The 23407-nt window shown below is 34.9% G+C and overlaps 1 protein-coding gene across 1 annotated transcript; it reads right to left on the bottom strand.

The window, feature by feature from the left end:
* Window positions 1-324: 324 nt before the first annotated feature.
* On the bottom strand, window positions 325-8513 carry LOC128226794 (heat shock 70 kDa protein 12A-like). Its single transcript, XM_052936855.1, has 6 exons — window positions 8417-8513; window positions 7973-8137; window positions 4766-4915; window positions 2175-2309; window positions 1490-1698; window positions 325-1035 (listed from the first exon to the last, which is right to left on the bottom strand). Exons 1-6 carry the CDS (start codon window positions 8511-8513, stop codon window positions 325-327), a joined length of 1467 nt encoding a protein of 488 aa, XP_052792815.1.
* Between the last annotated feature and the right edge of the window lie 14894 nt (window positions 8514-23407).

Below are 23407 nucleotides of genomic sequence, written 5' to 3'. Positions count from 1 at the left end.
CGGACAGACAGACGGAAGGACTAGGGCAGTTATATATTGCTCAGTTTCTTTAAGTTTTGGGCATAGAAATATTGAGTACTAGAGAAGGCATTTTGACTTGGTTATACAAAATGTAAAAAATAATAAAATAGTTGTGGGGCAGAAAGCCACTTTGGGTCGAAAATCATAATTATTGAATACATACAATAGAGTACAGCACTGCACCATTAACAAATTAATATGTCAATGTTCTTTTCTGTAATGAAATGCTCTTTACACCTTGTTTTATTTAAAAGAATCCATAATTGTGCGACCAATGTAAATGCATTCTTTGCCAGGGCCAGTTTATGTCAGAAAGTCTATCTTCAAGTGGTGAACCTTTCCTGTTGCTTTCTCTGTTGCCTCGACATCGATTTCCGTCCCTCCAGAAATGAATCGTACGTTTACCCATCTGTTTGTTCCGCTGCCACATATTGGTATTTCAAGGTTCCCAACCTGAATACACCCCGGGTCTGTCGTGTACATGGGATTCTTATCGCACGTTGTGAAAATTGGCAGGCTGATAAAAGTTTGGTGAGCATATAGAGGATGATATATTATGTTAGATTGTGCTTTGCCAACAGTAAGTTTCTGTCCGATTTCTACATGTTTTTCAAACACATTGCGGCATCGGGCTTTTCCTTCATAATATTTCTTTTTGGTCACAACGTGTTTGGTTGCATCGAAAGGAGAAGTCGTTTCAACACCGTAAGTACGTTGGCTAATACGTTCTTTGATAGCTTTTGTGTTGTGCCCAAATATTACAGCCCCTTTCAGTACTGCCAGGCTTGCTTCCCGTGGAACAATTCTTTTCACAGCTCCGAACTCCGTGCTAACGGCGTGTTGAAGCATAGGTGACTCTGAAAATCCACCTACCATCAAAATAGCTTCTACACCCCTGTTTACTGGCAAGCTTAGAATGTTCTTCAAGTGCTCAACTGTGCTTGAAACAGATGTATCGAAAAACTGTCTAGCAACGCTAGCGTCGATGTTAACCTTCTCGTTTTTCATTGACACCTATTAACAGTAAAACGGATTTTAAAACAAATCTTATTTCATTAATTGACTAGACATCGCCTATGTTATATATTACTGGAAATGCATGATTTTCAGGTTTATGGTATTTTGTTTAAGGATATTTATATGCGGTGATTGTTTTCTTGTCTTATTAAAAAAAATCATAGTATAACATAATGAACGTATATGCCATTTTGATGTTGATGTTGATGTCTTGTATATTTATTTCTATTTATGAGTAAAGAAATCAGAGACTTCTAAAATAAAGTATTGGTAAGTATTGCAAACTGTATTTTCTTTTTTATTAGTATATCTATGTATTGCCTGATCGTGAATGATAACGACTTGCATATATATACATAATTAAAAGAACAAACCATTCTTAAACATTCATTTTCCGACGAAATATATTAGTAGATACCATGTAACAGTAGAACAAGTAGAAATATTTTACCAAATTGGCATAAGACGTGTTCTTGATGAGGTCACACAAGGCTCGTCCCTGTCGTTTCTCTATCAATGAGCACAGGGACTGAGGAAGGGGAATAACCGTTTTGCTGTCTATGTCTGGTGAAATGGACCGCTTCTTGTTTTCGAATCGACGAAACAATTCGATGTAATCGTCGAGGTGTTTACGCTTTAAATCGGCCATGGCGTCGAACCCTGCACATAAAAATACATATCTATTGTATGTTTCACGATCTGTAGAACAAATATGTCAAGATTTTTCTATTCATGTTTATTGAAATGCCATCAAAATTGTCTTACCTTTATCAAACTTGATCACAATTCCAATGGCAAGAAATATAATTTGGGTTTAGAGTTGAAACCTTTTGAATTTATTCTTGGAAAGTATTTCTTAAAGCGATTTTTCATTAACAATAACGCCAATCTTCAACTATGTTCAGTCAAATAAAAATCAACATTTTCCGAGACGGACTGACCACATGTATTAAGACTTTTAGGATGTCTTCTTGAGGTAATATGAAACCATAATACGTAAATACAAAAAAATGAATTACCATACTATACTCAATAGTACCTTTCTTTTGAATCCCTGACGATGATTTATGCATGTTCAGTATAAATGTATGTTAAAAAATCCATATGCGTTGTTTAATGACCATTAATTATGTTACCTGCAATGTCATTGATAAACCCTTTGAAGGCTTCGTCAACCTTAGTTCCACCCCAAGCACCGCCGCTCGCCTTGTACAGTTCCTTTACCTCCATCGACTGCAACACTTCATGGACGGTAATATCTATTGTCCCACCTTAAATTATAGAATACTTCCTAGTTTCTATACATAGCAACATGACATTATGTTTTCACTATGAATGTAATTTCTTAAGGGATACGAGACAAAAATACGCGGATTCTGGATGACTAGTGACCCCTAAAATGGTATCATTGTAATGGGATTTTAATCTACAGCAAGTGTATGTAGACATTATACTGTAAATCGTTTCACAAACACGTTACTTTCTCCTCCTAGGCCTTCTAAACTGGTAAAAATGGCACGTCCGATTTATAGTTGTAATATAGAGCAAAGGAAAAACACTTTTTTATCAATTAAGTTGTTTATTAGAGTTGTAAGTAATTAGTTTTTTAATTTAACTTATTAGTAAATGAAGTTATCCGAAAACTAACCTATAGGTTGTTTTATGCTCGAAACGAAACCACCACCAAAAGAAACAGAAGTAGGAAATTAACATTCGTTATTTATTTTTATTACTATTACCACTACAGACAGAAGAATTATACGGCTTTGCGTAGCATGAAAACATTTTTTTCATTTCAATTTAAGTGAGGTTCCGGCTTCGCGATCATCTGAGCATTGACAATGTATTTATACACACATGAACCGCATTTCTAAAATATTGAATGTGTTTTTCGTTTCACATTTTATATGTGAAAATGGTATATTGATACAACAGAAATACCATGTTAGCGCGCATATAAGGAAAGAGTGTGAATATAGAGTTAATAAACTTTTTTAAGGTCGTTACCATCTGTAAAGGCCCGTAAAATGGTTTACAGCCTGTGTGCTTAGCACGAGGGTTTTAAACTATTTTAAGGGCCTTTGCAGATGGTAGCTCAGACCGAAAAAAAGGGTAAATTACCGTTTTTTTGCATAAAATATACACCATGAGAAAGGTTTGTGTTTAAAAAAAGCTGTTTAATATCACGAACATGCACAAATAGTTCAAACAGTTCAAAATAACTTCCATAACAGGTAAACTGTGACGTCACGAGTGATGTCATTGAAAATGTTTTTCATTTTTAAGCTCGATAATGGCAGCTACATTACTCGGCAGTTTCGTTTTTGTTTCGACGCCATTTTTCGCAGTGTTCATTCGTTTGGAAAGTGTTTTGTTTTGGAAATTTATTGGATTACTTGTATTATTTACACACAATACCTATTGGGTAATCGATTAATTACCGATAAATTCCTACTTTAACATTTATTTGTTTTAACAACTGATTTAAGCGTTAAGAAATGTTAACATGTATCTGCAGCATCACATATTTCATGTTTTTTAAAAATTTATTTGTTCATTGTATACTTCGTAATGGAGTCATGTCTATAAAAGTAGTTTGTTCTAAATAAAAACGAAAGAAATAGGTCAAATTCGGAGGTTTTGTTTTTAAAGGAAACGAATAGTCAAAACAACTTCAGAAAGTACTATCTAGTAAACACATATCACTTTGCCAGGACGAAAACAACTCGAAAAAAATATGTAATCTAAATGCGGTGTATTTCATTTGTTGATATTTGTATACAGCTATAAATGCTAAAATTTATTTTTGTGCAAAAGACGGAATCGTTGACCCACTTTAGGTCAATAACCGTGTTTTAAAACGGTGAAAACGGTGCTCAGTGGGCATTGTTATAATGCTAGCGTTAAAAGCGCTAATGTAAAACAAAAAGCCGGTCATTAACGGCACGTGAATTTACTATATAATGCACTTTTTCTTAAAAGACCGGGTCTTTTCGTTTTAACACACCACGATAAGGGACCGAAAACACACATTTTATGCAACAATATTACTTTAACTACTATAACTTGTTCTACTACAACTACCAATAATATTTTTCCTGCAAAAATATTGTAAATTTTTTAAAACAGTTCCAATAGAATGCTTACAGACGTTCGTTTCTTTCTCGTACTCGTTAGATAAATGATGCATGCTCAGTTTAAATAGAGGGGTTACCGAACCAGCTTGTACGAGTACGATCTACCTGAGTGCTACGTTATCCAGTTACATGTATTATGCAAACGCATAACTAAGTGTAGTTTGTACCTAGTAATGATGTAAAATATTGTATGCACATTCTTTAGGTATGAAAGTGCTTGTGCAAGGTGCACTGCAACCAGTACAGACAGAAATACTAGATTCGCACGAGATTACTCAAGCCTGTGTAAAAGTTTAAGCAATTATTAAGTCTATTGGCAAACAATTTTAAACTTGTACATTGTACACATGACCTTTAAAAAGGAGTTATCCCATATACGTTAACGTTCAAGTAGCGTTTCGCAATCTCTCAAATTTGAGGGCAAGTCACGGACAACTTGGGGCAAACAAAAAATAAATATATATTCTAGAATACACATAGGAACGGAATGAGGCAAAGCTGAGACACATTTGTTTAGGAAAAAATGTTAATGAATCATGTTGGAACATTATGCGCAGGTCCGGGGTTACTATCGCAACTGCCAGTTATACCTCCCGCGTCCAACACCAGATATTTCTGTTTAGCTTTCAGTTTGCCGAGCGACGTTTTATTTCCACTTCGTTCGACCGGTAGGAGGCGACAAAACAATGACGCTGCCTCTGGTTCTAGAGCAACAGTGAGATTTGTTTCTTGATACCAGCCTTCAGGAAAAACGCATATTAGTGAATGTGCTAAAGCACTAAACATAATACAATTCTGCACGCATTGTACATTTCTCCAAATTGAATGCTTTGTTCAAAGTTGATGATAATATAAGATAAGATTGTTAATCAATCAATATATTCATACAATATGATACATTGTCGTATCGAAAAAGATAAAGAACGACGATATATCAGACGTTTTTTTTTTAAATTGATCAATAAAAGAATACAGGGTATCTGCGATCTATATTCACTCAATCTTAAGATGACATTTCCTTTCTTAACAAAATGCTTATAAATACATTTCAATTTATTTCCTCTGCACACCACATTGTATTGAGTATTTAATAATCGAATAACAGTTCTAAAAATACTGACATTGTGTTAAAAGCTCTTTATCGTTTGTCTATTGATCGTTTATGGCATTCGAATACCTGTTTAGCGGCTTCTCTCATAAACTGTTTGGCAGCATTATCCCAGATTGCTGGCACAGTCAACACCCAGTGTATCTCATTCTCTCGTATTGTGCCAGAAATTCTGTCGTTTGAAACACGCCAAAGGTCGTCCTTTAGCCATCTTCAAGTACAAAAAATAGAATTTGTTTCATGTTCAATAATGTTAACTGGTAGTTAACACTCCTACTTTAATTATAAAGATTTATTACCACTCGTCCGATGTATAAAACGTATATTCTTGAGAGATATAAACCGTAAATTCGAGGCATATATAAACAGTATATTATTGACAGATATACACAGCATATTATTGACAGATATAAGCCTTTTATTCTTGACAGATATAAACCATATATAATTCTTGACATATGTAAACCGTATATTCTTGACAGATACAAACCATATATTATTAACAGATATAAATCGTATATTATTGACATACAACAACATAATTTATTTACTAATTGTTTTACAATTTAAAAAAAATAAATTATGTCCAAAAGTACACAAAATATCTTCATTGGTCTTTGCAGTTTTGAATCTGGACAGAATTAAATCCCATGGAATATTGAACTCACTATATGATAACGCTCTAAATCTAATAACACGCAGAATAATTCCACAAAAGGTTAAAGCGTTATCATTACATAATACATTAATTAAATCCAAAATTATCGTACACATGTTCTAGCAAGCACCGGCAAAGTTTTATAAAGACATGTTCATTAGGTCATTTTTCCAAAGGCTAAAATTAGAGAATTTTGCCCTTAAGCCTACAAAAAAATGTGTGGTTAGGGTAACATAGCCCCCAATAATAGGTAGGGTAGGTAGGGATATTTTTAGGTTTTTAGTTTGGTACAGGTTCGTTTGCTTTGTTTTTGTCCCATTTTAACAGTATTTCAGTTACATTAGGATAATTTTGGGGCTAACGATTCGGTAACAATGGTTTTCCTTGATAAACAAACCCTTAGATTGATAGACCGGGGCTCTCCCAACTGAGCTAGCAGAGTTTCGTTGTCATTCGCTACACTCCTTCCGAAAGCAAAACACATTGATAATAAAATGGCAATATTGCCTTGGTTCAGCATCTCAAAAACATTTCTCTGCCATCCCCCAAGAAGTAAAGTAAAGTATATTTTATAAACTTTACAAATGGCAACAGACCCAGGTTTCAGTTCCAGTTTGAAATAAAGTCAAATTTTGTCAGGCACCTGCCTGTGTCAGAACTCATTTTATATTTCCGTTTTATGGTAGTAGTATGTTTGCCCAGCTGATATTTTATTTAAACTATTTCTTTTATGATTGCATCATTGGATAAAAACATGACAAGTGAAAAGGGTCATGTCTTGTCCTGCAGTGGTGGGTTGGGTATATTAAAATTAGACGACATTCAATCGACAGGAATGTCGTACATTTGTTCTTCATACAAACAGGTCCATGGTCCCTTGTCGGATGGTTACATGTCAATCTCGGATATAGAGTGGGTTTTTTTCGCAAGTCCCACCAAAAAACAGTAGGGTCGGCGGTTCTATCCAGGTAGGGTCGGGTGACCTGGACCACAAAACTTATTTTTTAGGCCCTATATTCAAATTAGTGCCAGAACATCATTAATAACTTTCTTTAAGACTCTATTAGAATCAAGTTAATTCTATATAGTCTATACATTTAATACATAGAATAATCTAGAACGTTCTGAAGAAATCTTAAAAAACATGCTCAAGGTAGCAAAGGAGAAAACATACTATTTTAATGAATCTAGCTCACCTTACAGATAAGACCCAATATATTAACCATGGAGTAGTGAAGTTTAAATGCATATATATATATATATACATGTTGCAGTGTTATTTGATAAAGTAGCGCACACATTTTTCTGTGCACGTATTTGGCTTACTTAATTGATAGTGCAAATACAGTTTGTGCAGAAAGATAACGACTGTTTTCGTCCTCAATAAGCATATCTCGTTCTATTTTCTGAAACAAATTGATATTATGAGTACATCAAATTAACACAGGTTGAAAGTTTGTTTGTAACGAGTTGTATATAAAGTTTCAAGTGATATCAAGTGATATATAGGGTTAAATCAGAATTTTTCAAACGCTTTTGATTGTTTTGAAGCTATGAAAGTTTTTAGATACAGCTATTTCAATCAGCCATGTGGCCAAAAGGTCGCCGCTAAATACTAGCATTCTATGTCAGTGTTTGTTTCATCCATATATTTTACAAATTAAAAACAAACAAAAACATTTGAAGTTTTAAATTGATTGTACTCAAAACGAGAGCACAAACTTCATTTCAGTACGATACGAAATGATACATCATTGAATGGTAAATCGTAAAATGCCTGATATCGAATTACCCAAAGGATTGCCAAATTGTTGTTGCCAAAAAGGATTGTTGATCGACATGATCAAGTTAATATATATGGAGATTTCTATAAAGTAAGTCATGAATAAACTGTATGTATAAATATTGGAACAGCACACTGGGTAAAGTTATGAATAGATTAATGCAATCAGCGCAGTAAATTGTGTTAGAAAATAAAAACAACACGATTTAAAGGCGGATATATTCCATAAATTAAATTTTCCCTCCTACTCTGACATGTACTTGCCTGGTTCCATAACTTCATTTTAAATCTTTTGAAGAAGTAGTACGATTCATGCTCGTCTTCGTCTATCAGTTCTGTATATCTTGTCTCCGCCTCAAAGCCAAATGCCTCTAGGGTTTTCCCATCGGGTTTTATCAAAACCGTTGTTGGTCCTTACCAAAAGAACATATATGTTCGTTTAATATTTTAACAAAAAAAAACCGCTGAAGTTGAATTCTGTCCGCTTTCCGTAAGGAAGTTATTTAAATTCGTCATAATTTCATCTCATTTTCAAATAAGTGAAGCCTTTCGGTGCTATGTCAAATTATCTCTGACAGGATACACATAACTAAAACAACCTGTGTGTAATTGACTGCATGCATGCCGTCTAGCAGTGAATACATTGTTTAAACGCACGCAATTAAATTGTTATATAATTAGACATTACAAACCCTTCGTCGATTCTTGTCCCTGCCACTGTTTTGCTGATATCTGTGTTGGATCATTTTTGAACTCATGAAGCAAAGAGTACGCCCAACTTGAGTACATCGTACCGAAATCTATGGCAGCAACCAGCATTGGTTTCGACTGTTTCAAATAGAGATATTTGAGAAATCTGCATCGAATCGTACAAAGCAATCTCCATTCTTGTGAGTAAATGGCCTACCAAATAAATAATATCGAGTCCATTTGACAATAAGCTGAGGCGGATCAAGAATTTGATGCTAGAGAAAAAAGGATGGAGACCGCGGCGTACCTTTGGACCCTTTCCACATTGGCATTGCATAATATAGGTTTCCAATGTCGGGTTTTACGGCACAGAGAATGTTTGTCTGAAGTGTTGCATTCTAGCGCATACTTTACACATGAGTATTACAAAGTTTTAGCAACAGGATCTTTGAAATAGAGCACACAAAGAGCAATAAAGGGGCAGCACAATCCTCAAACATCAATGTCATATTTCGTGTAAAAAGTGTTATTTATTACTAATTTCTTTTCGCACGATTGTAACGACAGCTTATAAAAGCACGTTTGAGTCCATTCCTGGGTAGACACCGGCACGTGTGTCCATCATGAGGTTATGAAAACGGACTGATAATGTGATTTGACCCACATCCTCTTCAGCCAGAGACTGACAACATTTAATTCTACTATTGATGTCATTTTTTGTTTTAATATCAAGTTTCTTCGATACAATCGAAAGTTAACTTACACGAAACATGTCGGGATCCCTTTGTCGTTATTGTCGTTGACTGGAATCAAATATAATGCGAACATGTAAATGGAAAAAAATGTTTGATGATATTCCTGATTCGAATCACTTTTTATTTTTTGTTAAGTCGTTCAGCCCTTTACTGTTTGATGATTTCATTTGTTTTATTCTTCCTCTTTCGGTATACACTATACTTTATAGGCAATACGGCACATTTTCTTTCACAAGCACGTACTATATTATTGATGACCAATTTTCAAACATTGTAATTTTAATTGTTTTTTTTCTGTTAACTGCTCAATTTACCTTAAGCGATCCTTTATCTAAACTCCATCACTTTCTAGTTCCACCTATCAAAATAGGAAGTAGTTTTTAAATACATACCGAATTCGTTGAAAGTACCTGTTGAAGATTTCTTGACAAAAAGTCTGAGTATAAAGGTATGCGTCCAGACTTGCACTTTATGCTTTAAATACTGGCGCGGAACGTTTTAACGTATAAAATGGAAGAAGAAGCTGCTGAAATATTATCATTATGGCCTCTAATCTTATAGCTGATACTAGCCAAGCGACTTTCTGTTATCTATTTATGAAGGCTAACCAATGAATTATCATGTGTTTATCTTTTTATCTTTTATTAGTTTGTTTACATCACTGCACCCGGCGCACCCCACCAACTCGTCCAAATTAACTTTTCTTTCATAAAGGAGGAAAAAAGTAATACAATACACCAAAATGCACCAATTCGGAACAGAAATTGTTATAATGTTCTTGGAGGTTACACAAAAACCCCACTGCCAACACTTTTAACCAAATCAGTTCGATTCTGAAGGAGGGGCTCAAATAAAAAGGGTTACACCCTTAAAGCTGCACTCTCACAGATATACCTTTTTTACAACTTTTTTTATTTTTTGTTATGGAAAGAGCAAATTTTTGCGTAAATATCTGCAAACCCATAATTAAAAATTGCTGACAAAAGATCAGATCGTACATTTTCACATTTTCATTAGAAAATTAATATTTTAAGGCTTAAACCGTACAAATGGTTTAAGAAAAATGCATAAAACATCATTTTTTTAACTTTAAAATTCTGCGATCTAATTTTTGCCAGAAGTCTTATTTAACTGGTTTCCATGTGTTTTTCCCAAAAGATTGATCGTTCCAAGACAAAAAATAAAAAGTTGTCAAAGCGTTAAATCTGTGAGAGTGCAGCTTTAAGCTACACCCTTAACGTCATATCCTGGATCCGCTCATGTACATTATTTTGTTCAATTTTAGAATCACATACGTTTTCTCTTAAGTACCATTAAATGATAGATGATAATCAGACTTTTGAGAGATTCCATTTCACCTACGAAGTTTGTTTTCTGTAAGGAATATTCAGGAGTATAGTTTGCTTATGGCATTCTGATAATATATTATTTCGTTAAAAAAAGGAATATAAGTTTTATTTGTATGTACGTCAAGTTAGAGGCCTAGCGGCGTGAAGTTAGCGGCCTAGCGGCCTAGCGGCCTAGCGGCGTGAAGTTAGCGGCCTGGCGGCCTAGCGGCCTGGCGGCTTAGCGGCCTAGCGGCCTAGCGGCGTGAAGTTGGCGGCCTAGCGGCCTGGCGGCCTAATTATTTTTTTCTATTTCCAAGCAATTGTTAATGCGTTTTTTTAAAAACACTGATACATCAAAGTTTTATATTCATATAGTTACATAACGGCCTTAAATTGTTATCTTTTCAGAATATTTTGCTTTACCTTTTATACTAAAACAATTGTAAATGAACTTAAATGAACTGTTTTATGCACAAATTATCACTCTGAAGCGTTTTTCAACTTTTTTTCAAAATGTCGATCAAGCACTTCAGCGACCTAGCGGCCTAGCGGCGTAAAATAAGCGGCCTGGCGGCCTAGCGGCCTAAATTGAATCCTATTTCAAAATATGTATACATGCATTTTCTTCTTAACAATGAAATATTAACTGTTTGAATGCACAAATGAACACTTTGGAGCTATTAACGATAATCAACATATTTTTTTCAAAAAAATCGATATAGCAGTCAGTTATTTCAAAGCATTAAACATGCCTGATCTTCTAAAACAATGATTTATTTACTGTTTTTATGCACAAATTATCACTCTGAAGCGTTTTCAATTATTTTTCAAAAAAGTCGATCGAACACTTCAGCGGCCTAGCGGCGTGTAGTTAGCGGCCTGGCGGCCTAGCGGCTAAATAGGTATCCTATTTCAAACCATGTATACATGCATTTTTTCTAAAACAATGACATATTAACTGTTTTTATGCACAAATTAACACTTTGAAACTATGAGCGATTATCAACAGTTTTTTTTCAAAAGCGTCGATTAAGCAGTCAGCTATTTCAAAGCATTAAACATGCCTGATCTTCTAAAATAATGTTATATTTACTGTTTTTATGCACAAATTATCACTCTGAATAATTGTTTTTTAACTTTTTCAAAAAAGTCGATCAAGCACTTCAGCGGCCTAGCTGCCTAGCAGCGTGAAGTTAGCGGCCTGGCGGCCTAAAATGCTATCCTATTTCAAAGCATGTATACATGCATTTTCTTCTAAAACAATGATATATTAACTGTTTTCATGCACAGACTATCACTCTGAGGCGATTATCAACATATTTTTGAGAAGGAGAGGCATGTGCACATGCTTTGAAAAGCTGACTGCTTGTTCGACTTTTTGAAAAAAGGTTGATAATCGCCTCAGAGTGATAGTGTGTGCTTAAAACAGTTAATATATCATTGTTTTAGAAGAAAATGCATGTATACAAGCTTTGAAATAGGACACAATTTTAGGCCGCTATGCCGCTAGGCAGCCAGGCCGCTAACTTCACGCCGCTAGGCCGCTGAAGTGCTCGATCGACTTTTTTGAAAATAAAATAAAAAAAAGCTTCAGAGTGATAATTTCTGCAATAAACTGTAAATATATCATTGTTTAAGAAGATCAGGCATGTTTAATGCTTTGAAATAGCTGACTACTTAATCGATGCTTTTGAAAAAAATGTTGATTATCGCTAATAGCTTCAAAGTGTTCATTTGTGCATTCAAACAGTTAATATGTCATTGTTTTAGAAGAAAATGCATGTATACATGCTTTGAAATAGGAAACCATTTTAGGCCGCTAGGCCGGTAGGCCGCGAGGCCGCTAACTTTCCGCCGCTAGGCAGCTAGGCCGCTGAAGTGTTCGATCGACTTTTTGAAAACAACAAACAAAACAAAAACGCTTCAGAGTGATAATTTGTGCATAAAAACAGTAAATATATCATTGTTTTAGAAGATCAGGCATGTTTAATGCTTTGAAATAGCTGACTGCTTAATCGACTTTTTTGAAAAAAAAATATGTTGATAATCGCTAATAGCTTCAAAGTGTTAATTTGTGCATTCAAACAGTTAATATGTCATTACATACATCACTGTTTTAGAAGAACAGGCATGTTTAATGCTTTGAATTAGCTGACTGCTTTATCGACGTTTTTGAAAAAAAAAAATTATCGCTTCAATTTGTTAATGTGTGAATAAAACAGTTAATATGTCATTGTTTTCGAAGAAAATGCATGTATACATGCTTTGAAATAGGATTCAATTTAGGCCGCTAGGCTGCCAGGCCGCTAATTTCACGCCGTCAGGCCGCAAGGTCGCTGAAGTGCTTGATCGACTTTTTTGAAAAAAAGTTGAAAAACGCTTCAGAGTGATAATTTGTGCATAAAACAGTTAATTTAAAATTGTTTTAGAATAAAAGGTAAATAATTTTTTTTTCCGAATAGATAACAATCTAAGGCCGCTATGTATCTATATAATAAAAAACTTTGATTTATCATTGTTTTAAAAAAACGCATTAACAATTGCTTGGAAATTGAAAAAAATAATTAGGTCGCCAGGCCGCTAGGCCGCTAGGCCGCCAACTTCACACCGCTAGGTCGCTAAGCCGCCAGGCCGCTAACTTCACGCCGCTAGGCCGCTAGACCGCTAACTTCTCGCCGCTAGGCCGCTAGGCCACTAGGCCGCCAACTTCACGTACATTTTTGTCGACAATTTCAGCATCCAACCGTACACTGATATTACTAAAGAATACAACATTGTTTTAAAATTACAGCCCACCAGTTAAATGCGATTTGAAATGCTTCGATTTAATTATGGCATTGATTTGACACGATGTACAACTTTCAGATACGACATGATGTTCAGTGCAATTGGAAATATAGATAGATAGTTTAATTTGAATACATGTTTAATAAGCCACATGACCCGTGAGTAAAAAAACACACGATTTAACATTTAAAAATGACATAACTCCTGGAGCACGTAAGTATTGTTTAAATTTTACGAAAGATTTTACAGCTAACGAAGGACATGATTAGAGAAAACGCTATACTTAAAGGTGCAAGTCGACATCAAATACGGAGAAGGTGTTTCATATACCTAAATTACTACATAAAATGCCAACATAGCGCAACATAGAAATCTGAGAAAAATAAACTTTTCACATATTATACATTTACATGTTTCAAACACAAAAATATCGATCTTCAATACATACAATTAAAAGAACAAATTTACCAATACATTAAATGAAATGTAAGGCAACCTATTATAACAGAAAAAGAAAAGGAAAGGTCGTTTATCTTTGTAAACTTTATCCAGTAAAGTTGAGCGTTATTATGTCTATATTGCTTTAAAGTTTTTATTCTGTCGCCAAGGTATGTTTTCTTACAGGATTGTATAGTACATTTGTATTCCGACAGAGCTTTAATAAGTAACAATCTATTTTCATTTGAAGGAAAATTGAGATATTTGATTAAAGATGTTAAAAATAGGCTTCTTTTTTGACAGCGTTCTTCAGCAAACAAAGGATTATTTCCAGGCTGTGTTTTATTCGAGTTGCATTATGATAAATAATAGTAACATTGTTTATAAGCTTGAAAGATTGTGATTAACTAGAATCTACGTCACTACCCGTCGAACAATTATTCATAAAAAGAGTCAGTGCATTTAGTTCATCAACAAACACATCGGTGCTTATTGCATTTATTAAATTATTCGTAAGATTAATTTGCAGTATAAGTTTATTATTAGTGAAAGTTTATTAATCTGTAAAAACATTTTCTAACTGTAAGTTAAATCTACCGCTACTCTCTGGTACAACATAAAATAAACCGATAAATAAAAAAAATAATCTAGAAAGAAAAAAATACTGCCGTCCAGCCGTATCATCTTCACTTTGGAAAACAAACTTTTATCATTCACACATATATCTTTTACATAAATAATTATTCCACCGGATCACGTTCAGAGTTTTTACTTTTTTCCATCTGTAAACAAAAATGCTGAAAGTTTTGTACATTTAAATCAATAGATTCATTAGACCATGTCTCAGTAAGCATAACTATGCCATTGTTATCAAACATGGAAATGATTTCAGGACAATGCAGTTTGTCGCAATATTTAGACACTAAACACTGTACATTAAGGACGGCTATTTTAAGGTTAACATTCTCCAGCCATTCCTAGCCATGGTCAAGCCACAGATTCACCACCAGGGGCAGAGTTAATGTTTTAATCCGGAGTATGTTGAAGGTTTTCATGGCGCGCTGAAACTGACTGTGTCCGACGTGGACCCGGCTTACCCCGGGTCGTTGATCCAGGAGTATGGGAACCATCCTTACTCTTCGGTTGGGTTTTAGACTTACCAGTTGTGAGTTTTCTACCATTTTGTTTAGGGGCTTCCCGTGTTTCCTTATCTTTAAAGAGTAATGGTACAACATTATCACGTGGCTGCGGAAAGTCGATCAACATGTCCTTCTCGTGTTTATTGGCTCGTGCCGTCGGAAAAGGTTACATCAGGCGTAATTTGCGGTGTATTTCCGGCATAACATCAAGCGCAGTGTGAGGTGGGTTTCGGGAATTAAACATAAACATTTTTCTTTCAAAATGGATATAAATCTCAGAACTGAATAACCTTGTTATGAAGATAAATGCAACAGACACATCAGACATTCCGTGATTGATTTGTTTTATTTCTAAACATTGTTGCATGATTGATTCAACTTTAGTTTGGTTAGGACATTTGAATTCAAATTTTAACGAGCGTATGACCTAAAAGCTTACGACAAAGGCACAACAGCAAGTGTCAGACACGAGTTTATATGCTAACTCAAACTAGAATTCCGCTTTTCAAATATGGGTAATCTTCGGACCATACTAAATGTACATACCACGTTAAAATTAAATACCATGCAAAATAGGTCAATAAAACGTCTATTCTGTCGGAAGCGAAGCGCGATGCAGCTAATGACGTAGACATACGAAATTAAAATACCGTAATGTATCTAAAGACGTTGACAAAGATGAAGTCGAACAAAATAGTCCCTGTGTCTGCCATGTTAAGCAGCAGAATAAGTCATTGTCAAACATTTCCAATCTGAATATCTATTTCAGTGCATATATGATTCATAGCGACCAAATATACTTTCGTTGATAGATGGTGCAAAAGGCGTAAAATGAAACGGTCTTAAATATTAGCCCAGGACAGATATTTGGTAATCTGCTAACGTCACTGGAAAAATATTTTGTATACATGGACACTTGATTGACATTTCGTGGTTAGTTTAATATTTTACTTTCGAAAGTTGTTCTCTTGAACTGCCAGAATATACTAATTCAAATTCGAATTACAATGACCATATTGAATTGTAACAAGGCTGTTTTAACGACATGTATATAATATGTGGATATAAATGATTTCAAAATACTATTTTAGACTTGGTAGACCCCTCTAGCAGCTGAACATAAAACGAATTCATTTCCCCTGATTATCACGTAACAGTGTGATATGAAGTTTGATATATTTGATCGATATTTAAACCGTAGATAGTCAGTATGCTCGACAGCTTAGCATATGTACATAACTTACTTCAAACATTAAAGTCAATAAATATTTGTGTTAGATAGTTAAAGTAAATATTGTAAGACAAGTCATGGGCTAAGAAAACGGTGGCCATCTTGGCTGTTGTCTTGGTCACCATGGTAACCTTGAAGATGCCAGCTGTCCACCCTCGCTGAAAATGAACTTCAGACAACCCCCAACACAGATATACAAAGAAACGCTCTGGACAAAAATTGCACACGAATATATCTAGGGACTGTACTACTAGTAATCCACGGTTAAACGGATAATTTAATATGTCTGGTGTTTTAGGTTTGCAGCATGCATACTGTATACTGGGTGACCTTTTGGAGTCTTTTCTGTTCAAAATTGTGATGAAGATCCTATATTTGTTGCTTTTGGAAATATCTAAAACTATTGTCTATTACTTTAATTGTTAAAAATTGTAATACACATGTGTATATTTTGATGAAAATAATTTACATATGTATGACATTTAAACGCGTATTTAACATTGATATAAGACTGAATAATGTATACATATTACGGTATGTTTAGAGTTGTCTGAGCCATCAGATCCGCTTTGAAGTAAAGTAGAAGAAAAAAAGCCAATTAATGAGTCAAATTAAGGTAATGTTATGGTCTCAATAGCGCCTTAGTCTACAACAGCCGTGTGACTTTATCTGGAACAGAAACTTAATATATTAGAAGAGGGATATCTTATTCATTGGAGTTCTTCAAACCACACATTCTTCTTCTAAGAAGTCCAGCAAGCCATATTTGAAGATCGAGTTGCCTCATTAACAATACGTCGTAGCCGAAGTTTTAACTCAAAACAGTCTTTACGTATATACTTCAGGAGAGGACGACGAATAGATATTTGAAAAACAATAAGGAATCAGGTATGCGTCTGTGTCCTAACCACCAGATCTAATGCTCCATTCCAGATGCCTTCAGGGTTGTATGTTTGTGGTATGTTGTGTAACTCACTGTATTAGGGAGTCATATATATTTTTTATCTTAAAATAAAATGTCAATGAGTAAAAAGCCATAACTTTGCTTGCAATATGTATGAAGATGACCACCATGATGAAGGCTACGATAGCTTGAACGTCAGGTTACAATTCTTAAAGTCAAACAACGTGGTTCAAGTTAGACCTTTCTAAATGCATTTACATACGTTTGTGATGCAAACACTTTTGTTTTATGATCGGCTAAAACGTTAATCTGCTTACCCTGTATCATATTGAAACAATATGTCAATTCAAAATGTTTTGAAGATATGTTTTTGCCTATGGGTTTGCTTTTGTCTTACTTTCGTTTAGATTAAAACACAAATTGGCATCTGGAGTTCGCATGGTGCTGTATAAGTATTCTGTGTTATCCAAGTTCGGTTTAATCTGAGTCTATTAAATAACAAACACGTTTCAGATACCATTTCAACAGATATTTTGACCTACTTTAATTTATTTTTTGCCAACATACGAATCATGTCTAATATTCGTTAAGTGTATATGGTTTGACCCGGCACAATGACCCTGTTTCTGGGTTAAACTTACCTAGCACCAATTTGTCTAGAGGATAAACATTCAGGCCACTTGATTAAGTTTGGACTCTCGTATTTTATATTGTGACTTTATGAGATACTTCTAGACCAATAGTTATGTAGAATTTATAGCGTTAAAAGGGTCTTATAAGAGTTATCATAGTAAAACACTGTTGACAAAAATGACACATTCTTGAACTTGTCCGACTTAATGTCGAGACAAACATTCTGACCACGATTGTCATTACCTGTGGCATCTAAAAGAACACAGTTACTGTTTTGACTTTATGACTTATGTATTGACCAGAATTAACTCTGTAACAAACTTTTGTCAACAATCAATCAAGATAACTAGGCTAAATTGCGGCCTTTCAAGGAATGAAAGCTCACACGTCTCGATTGTCGTCAGAAGAAAAAAACTCTAAACGAATAAACTGTGTGAAGTGGTTGTCATAGGCAAAAGATATTCGGTACAATTTCGGCTTCATATAATGGTACTGGTTTTAATTTTTGAAACAAACATCGGTGTGATTTATATCAATGGAAACTATAGGGACATATCCAATACCAAATTTTACGATTACCCTGTTCAGAGGCAAATTGTTTAATGCATAGCATACATTTGAAGAGATTCACACACCGAACACAGATAACATCAAAAGAACCTCGGTCAATATCTAAATGAATCTGCCTAACTTTAAGCCCCGAATAGTGCAATAAGTTTAGATAGTGGTCGAGTTTCTTTATAAAATCTTTATTAGTTAGTATCGATACCTTTTTTCTTCTGGTTTTTAGGGCAAGAAATCCAATGTGATCAACACCGACGGCGGTAACACATACAAGAGTATTTAAACTGACTGACTATTCAATCAATTAACTCACATGTTTTCATTCTTGGATTTTGGGGGGACATTGTCCACGCGAACTTGCTCCAGCATTGTGTAGTTCTAGGCATCGACATGTCGCCATATTCTTTAAATGATGTGACTAAACAACGGTTCAAACTACACCAGCTATTGCAGCTTCCAGTAATACAGAGCCAGTATTCACACAATCTCTTAAGGTTTTTTTTTTATAACTTATGTCATTTTCTAAGTTAAGTTTCTCATTTTTCATATAATATGTCTTTGCATATTTTCTTATAAATTATTTATTCATTTACTTTATTTAAACTACTCACTGTTTATGTTAAAAATGTATAAACGTATTTTTGACAAAATCTGAAAAAAATGACATAAGTTAGAAAATGCCTTAAACGTTTTTATGAATACTGACCCGAGTATTTTTTTCAAAGCTAAATAAACATCGAATGATCATGTATCACGAGTGTTCTTCTGACTTTGTTGTTTTATGAAATTAGTATAATATGTCATGTTTGAATAAAACTATGTTAAAATACCATTTGTGAGGGTTTGAATATGATAGATGATTACTTTTCACAAACCTTTATAATCATTTAGACCTTATACACTTTAGGTAAAATAATTAAAAAAAAACAAATAATTTTTATAATCTGTAGTTCCTGACTTAGTTTTGTCTTTCTTAAATATTTCAATATTTCATATTGTATATAAAGGTAAAATGACCATTGTAAGTGTGTTGAACTGTGTTTATTTCTCGTACTATTTATAATATAATACTAATATAATAAAATATAATATATAATGTTTGTTAGATTAAAGCTACATGCATGTGTATGCAACTGTATATGTTTTAATCGTTAGTTGCATTTTGACAAAAATGAAAGAACATTAGTTTTAATATGTTTGATATCACACACTGAATAAGTGAACGGTATATAAGCGAAAAACGTGATCATGAACATCCTTCTCTGAACTCTTTTTTGATCACTCTTCGGAATGTTTATCAGAATATTCTTCTGAACTATCTTCATACATATCGGGAGCGATCGTTGTGGTCCCGTTGTTTAATTGATCTTCAAACATCTCAGGTGCATGTGTCGTGGTCTCGTTGTTAAATTGATCTTCAAACATCTCAGGTGCAGATGTCGTGGTCTCGTTGTTGAATTGATCTTCAAACATGTCAGGTGCAGATTTCGTGGTCTCGTTGTTGAATTGATCTTTAAAAATTACCGGTGTTGATGTTATGGTTCCATTGTTAAATTGATCGTCAATCAAACCGCCCTCCTCTTTCTTCAACAGTTTAATATAATCTTTCTCCGTCAAAATATCTCCATCTTCAGAATCGTAGCCCATATCTCGTACAAGATCTTCATCAGATATGTCAACGCAGGCTTTGACCTTGAACTTTTGTACCCAATGATGGTGGTCCATATATAAAAGGCGCCTTTCCAATCATAGGACCGGCTGCTACCGTAACTACTTGCGCACCGGGTGGAGGGTGCATGTATACCGGAAATGCCATCTTGCTTGACTTCCCGATGGCTTCAGCTGGTGGTCCACTTTCGAAGGAGCAAGTTGATTGGCCATCATCTGTCTCCGAGCAGTTTACATCTTTAAAAGGATCGTAATCAAATGCAGCCGATGCAGCACCAAACATGGCGGCGTATGGGTCATACATGGATCCCGGACTTCCAACAGATCCCCATTGTCCGATGTCTCCTTGTTCTCCTCTTTCACCATTTGGCCCCTTTAGACCCATTTCCCCTTCTGGTCCTCGAAAGCCAGGTTCACCCATCGGACCAGCTTCTCCATAAAATCCCACGTCACCTGGAACGCCGGCGATTCCCTGGATGCCTTAGAAATAGACACGAGATAAATATAAACAATACAACATTTATCTAGAGCTATAAGTATGATACAAATGAGATAAACTTATTTCAATATTTTGATTTGATTAAGATTTGAACAAGCTCAGTGTTTCGCAAAATAACATTTATGATAGCCAACTAAGCCATTACAAGATTGTTATGCAATTTGCACTCATCCGATGTGTGATTAAGCAAATACGTACAGTTAAAAGCTATAGCTATTGTATAATAACTGAAATATGTTGTCATCATAAACAGCTGCTATATAGCACAGAAGTGTAAAATTTTGAACTAAAAAATAAGAAAGTTAGTCATTGTAACTAATTATATCCAATGGCAAAACTTAACTAGTGGGGTATGTTACTTGCTACATATTTTAAATCTATATAAGGTACTCCTGAATCATTTGACATTTTTGGTTGCTTTCAGTCGGTTTTGATCCAGTTTAGATGTAACAATGAATTCTGTATACTACAAACATAATTTAATTAAGCATACCTGGCATCCCCCAGTCTCCAGTCATCCCCACATTACCTTTGATGCCTGGAGGCCCGGGCATACCAATAAAACCCACATGACCAAGATACCCAGGAGGGCCTCTAAAACCATGTTTGCCATTAACACCAGCCCAGCCTTACGTCACCGATAATCCCAGGGATTCCGTCGTATCCAGGGAAACCTTTCTCACCTATCTCGCCCGGGAAGCCGACAAAACCTGTAAGTAATGAATATACACGAAATAAGATTGCACAATTATAAAAGACAAAAACAATTAGGAAAGGAATAACTTCTATAATAATCGTTCCTGTGTCTGGTTTAAAGGCTATTATTTTGAGTGTTTCCATATACAAGGAATACTAAGGAAACATAACTACCTTAATAAAAAGACGAACACTTAACAGCAACGACATGTCAAGAACAGGAACAATTGGCCATCCAGAACTTCGTTGAACCTTTTTAGTTGATATAACTATTTATATACAGTTTTAGGTTGTAGTGGTATCATACATTCATAAAACTTTACTCAAGATTTAAAGTAACAAATCGGCTCCAATACCTGGTGGTCCGGGCCAGCCAGGATGCCCGTATGGACCTGGTGGGCCGCGTAAGCCTGGGTTTCCACTGGTGCCTTTGTGACCTTTCTGACCTCTAGATCCGATTCTGCCTGGTGGACCTTGGTGTCCAGGGGTACCTGACGAGCACAAAATAGTCAGAGCTATCGATGATGCAGGATGGTTAAATTTAATTTAAAGCCATTTTAACGATGTAAGACCGCGAGCACATACTATTTAACGAAATTGAATGCACATATCACGATGGAAGACCGCGAGAACATACTATTTAGCGATACTTTATGCACATATGATGATGGAAGTCCGCGAGATCATCATATTAAGCGATACTTTATGCACATATGATGATGGAAGTCCGCGAGTACATCATATTAAGCGATACTTTATGCACATATGATGATGGAAGTCCGCGAGTACATCATATTAAGCGATACTTTATGCACAGATGATGATGTAAGTCAGCGAGTACATCATATTTAGCGATTCTTTATGCACATATGATGATGGAAAGATCGCGAGAACATCTTATTTAGCGAAACTTAATGCACATATGATGATGGAAATCCGCGAGTATATCATTTTTAACGAAATTTAATGCGCATATTATGATGGAAGATCGCGAGTACATCATATTAAAAGAAAAATTTAATGCACATATGATGATGGAAGATCGCGAGTACATAATATTCAATGAAATTTAATGCTCATATGATGATGGAAGATCGCGAGTACATCATATTTAACGATATTTAATGCACATATGATGATGAAAGATCGCAAGAACATCATATTTAACGAAACTTAATGCACATATGATTATGAAAGACCGCGAGTACATCATATTCAACGAAATTTAATGCGCATATGATGATGGAAGACCGCGAGGAACATCATATTTAACGAATCTTAATGATCATATGATGATGAAATACAACGAGTACATCATATTAAGCGAAACTTAATGCGCAAAGGATGATAGAATACCGCGAGTACATCATATTTAGCGAATCTTAATGCACATATGATGATGCAAGATCGCGAGTACATTATATTTAGCGAAACTTAACTGCACATATAATGATGAAAGATTGCAAGAACATCATATTTCACGAAACTTAATGCACATATGATGATGGAATACCGCGAGTACATCATATTCAACGAAATGTAATGCGCATATGATGATGGAAGATCGCGAGTACATCATATTTAACGAAATTTAATGCACATATAATGATGAAAGATCGCAAGAACATCATATTTAACGAAATTTAATGCGCATTATGATGATGGAATACCGCGAGAACATCATATTTAACGAAACATAATGCACAAATATGATGTAATACCGCGAGTTCATCATATCTAACGAACTTTATATGCACATTTGATGATGGAAGATCGCGAGAACATCATATTTAGCGAAAATTAATGCACATATGATGATGGAAGACCGCGAGTACATCATATTTAGCGAAACTTAATGCACATATGATGATTAAAGACCGCGATTACATCATATTTAGCGAAACTTAATGCGCATATGATTATGAAAGACCGCGAGTACATCATATTAACGAATCTTAATGAACAAATGATGATAAAATACCACGAGTACATCATATTTAGCGAAACTTTATGCACATATGATGAGGAAATACCACGAGTACATCATATTTAGCGAAACTTTATGCACATATGATGATGAAATACAACGAGTACACCATATTTAGCGAAACTTAATGCGCATAGAATGATGGAATACCGCGAGTACATCATATTTAGGGAAACTTAATGCACATATGATGATGGAATACCGCGAGTACATCATATTTAGCGAAACTTAATGCGCATAGGATGATGGAATACCGCGAGTACATCATATTTAGCAAATCTTAATGCACATATGATGATGAAAGACCGCGAGTGCATCATACTTAACGAAACTTAATGCACATATGATAATGGTAGACTTTAGG

The sequence above is a fragment of the Mya arenaria genome, chromosome 1 (assembly GCF_026914265.1).
Source record: "Mya arenaria isolate MELC-2E11 chromosome 1, ASM2691426v1".
In the NCBI taxonomy this organism is placed as follows: domain Eukaryota; kingdom Metazoa; phylum Mollusca; class Bivalvia; order Myida; family Myidae; genus Mya; species Mya arenaria.
The sequence above is the reverse complement of the archived record's forward strand: the minus strand, read 5'-3'. Positions and strand labels throughout refer to the sequence as shown.

What these genes read in the sequence shown, in the direction of transcription:
- LOC128226794 (XM_052936855.1), bottom strand. Translation starts at nt 8,513, where the DNA reads ATGTACTCAAGTTGGGCGTACTCTTTGCTTCATGAGTTCAAAAATGAT. An exon ending in GGGACAAGAATCGACGAAGG is followed by an intron (nt 8,138 to 8,416) that starts GTTTGTAATGTC and finishes TCTTTTGGTAAG; the next exon opens with GACCAACAACGGTTTTGATA. An exon ending in CCAGGCAAGTACATGTCAGA is followed by an intron (nt 4,916 to 7,972) that starts GTAGGAGGGAAA and finishes TTTTTCCTGAAG; the next exon opens with GCTGGTATCAAGAAACAAAT.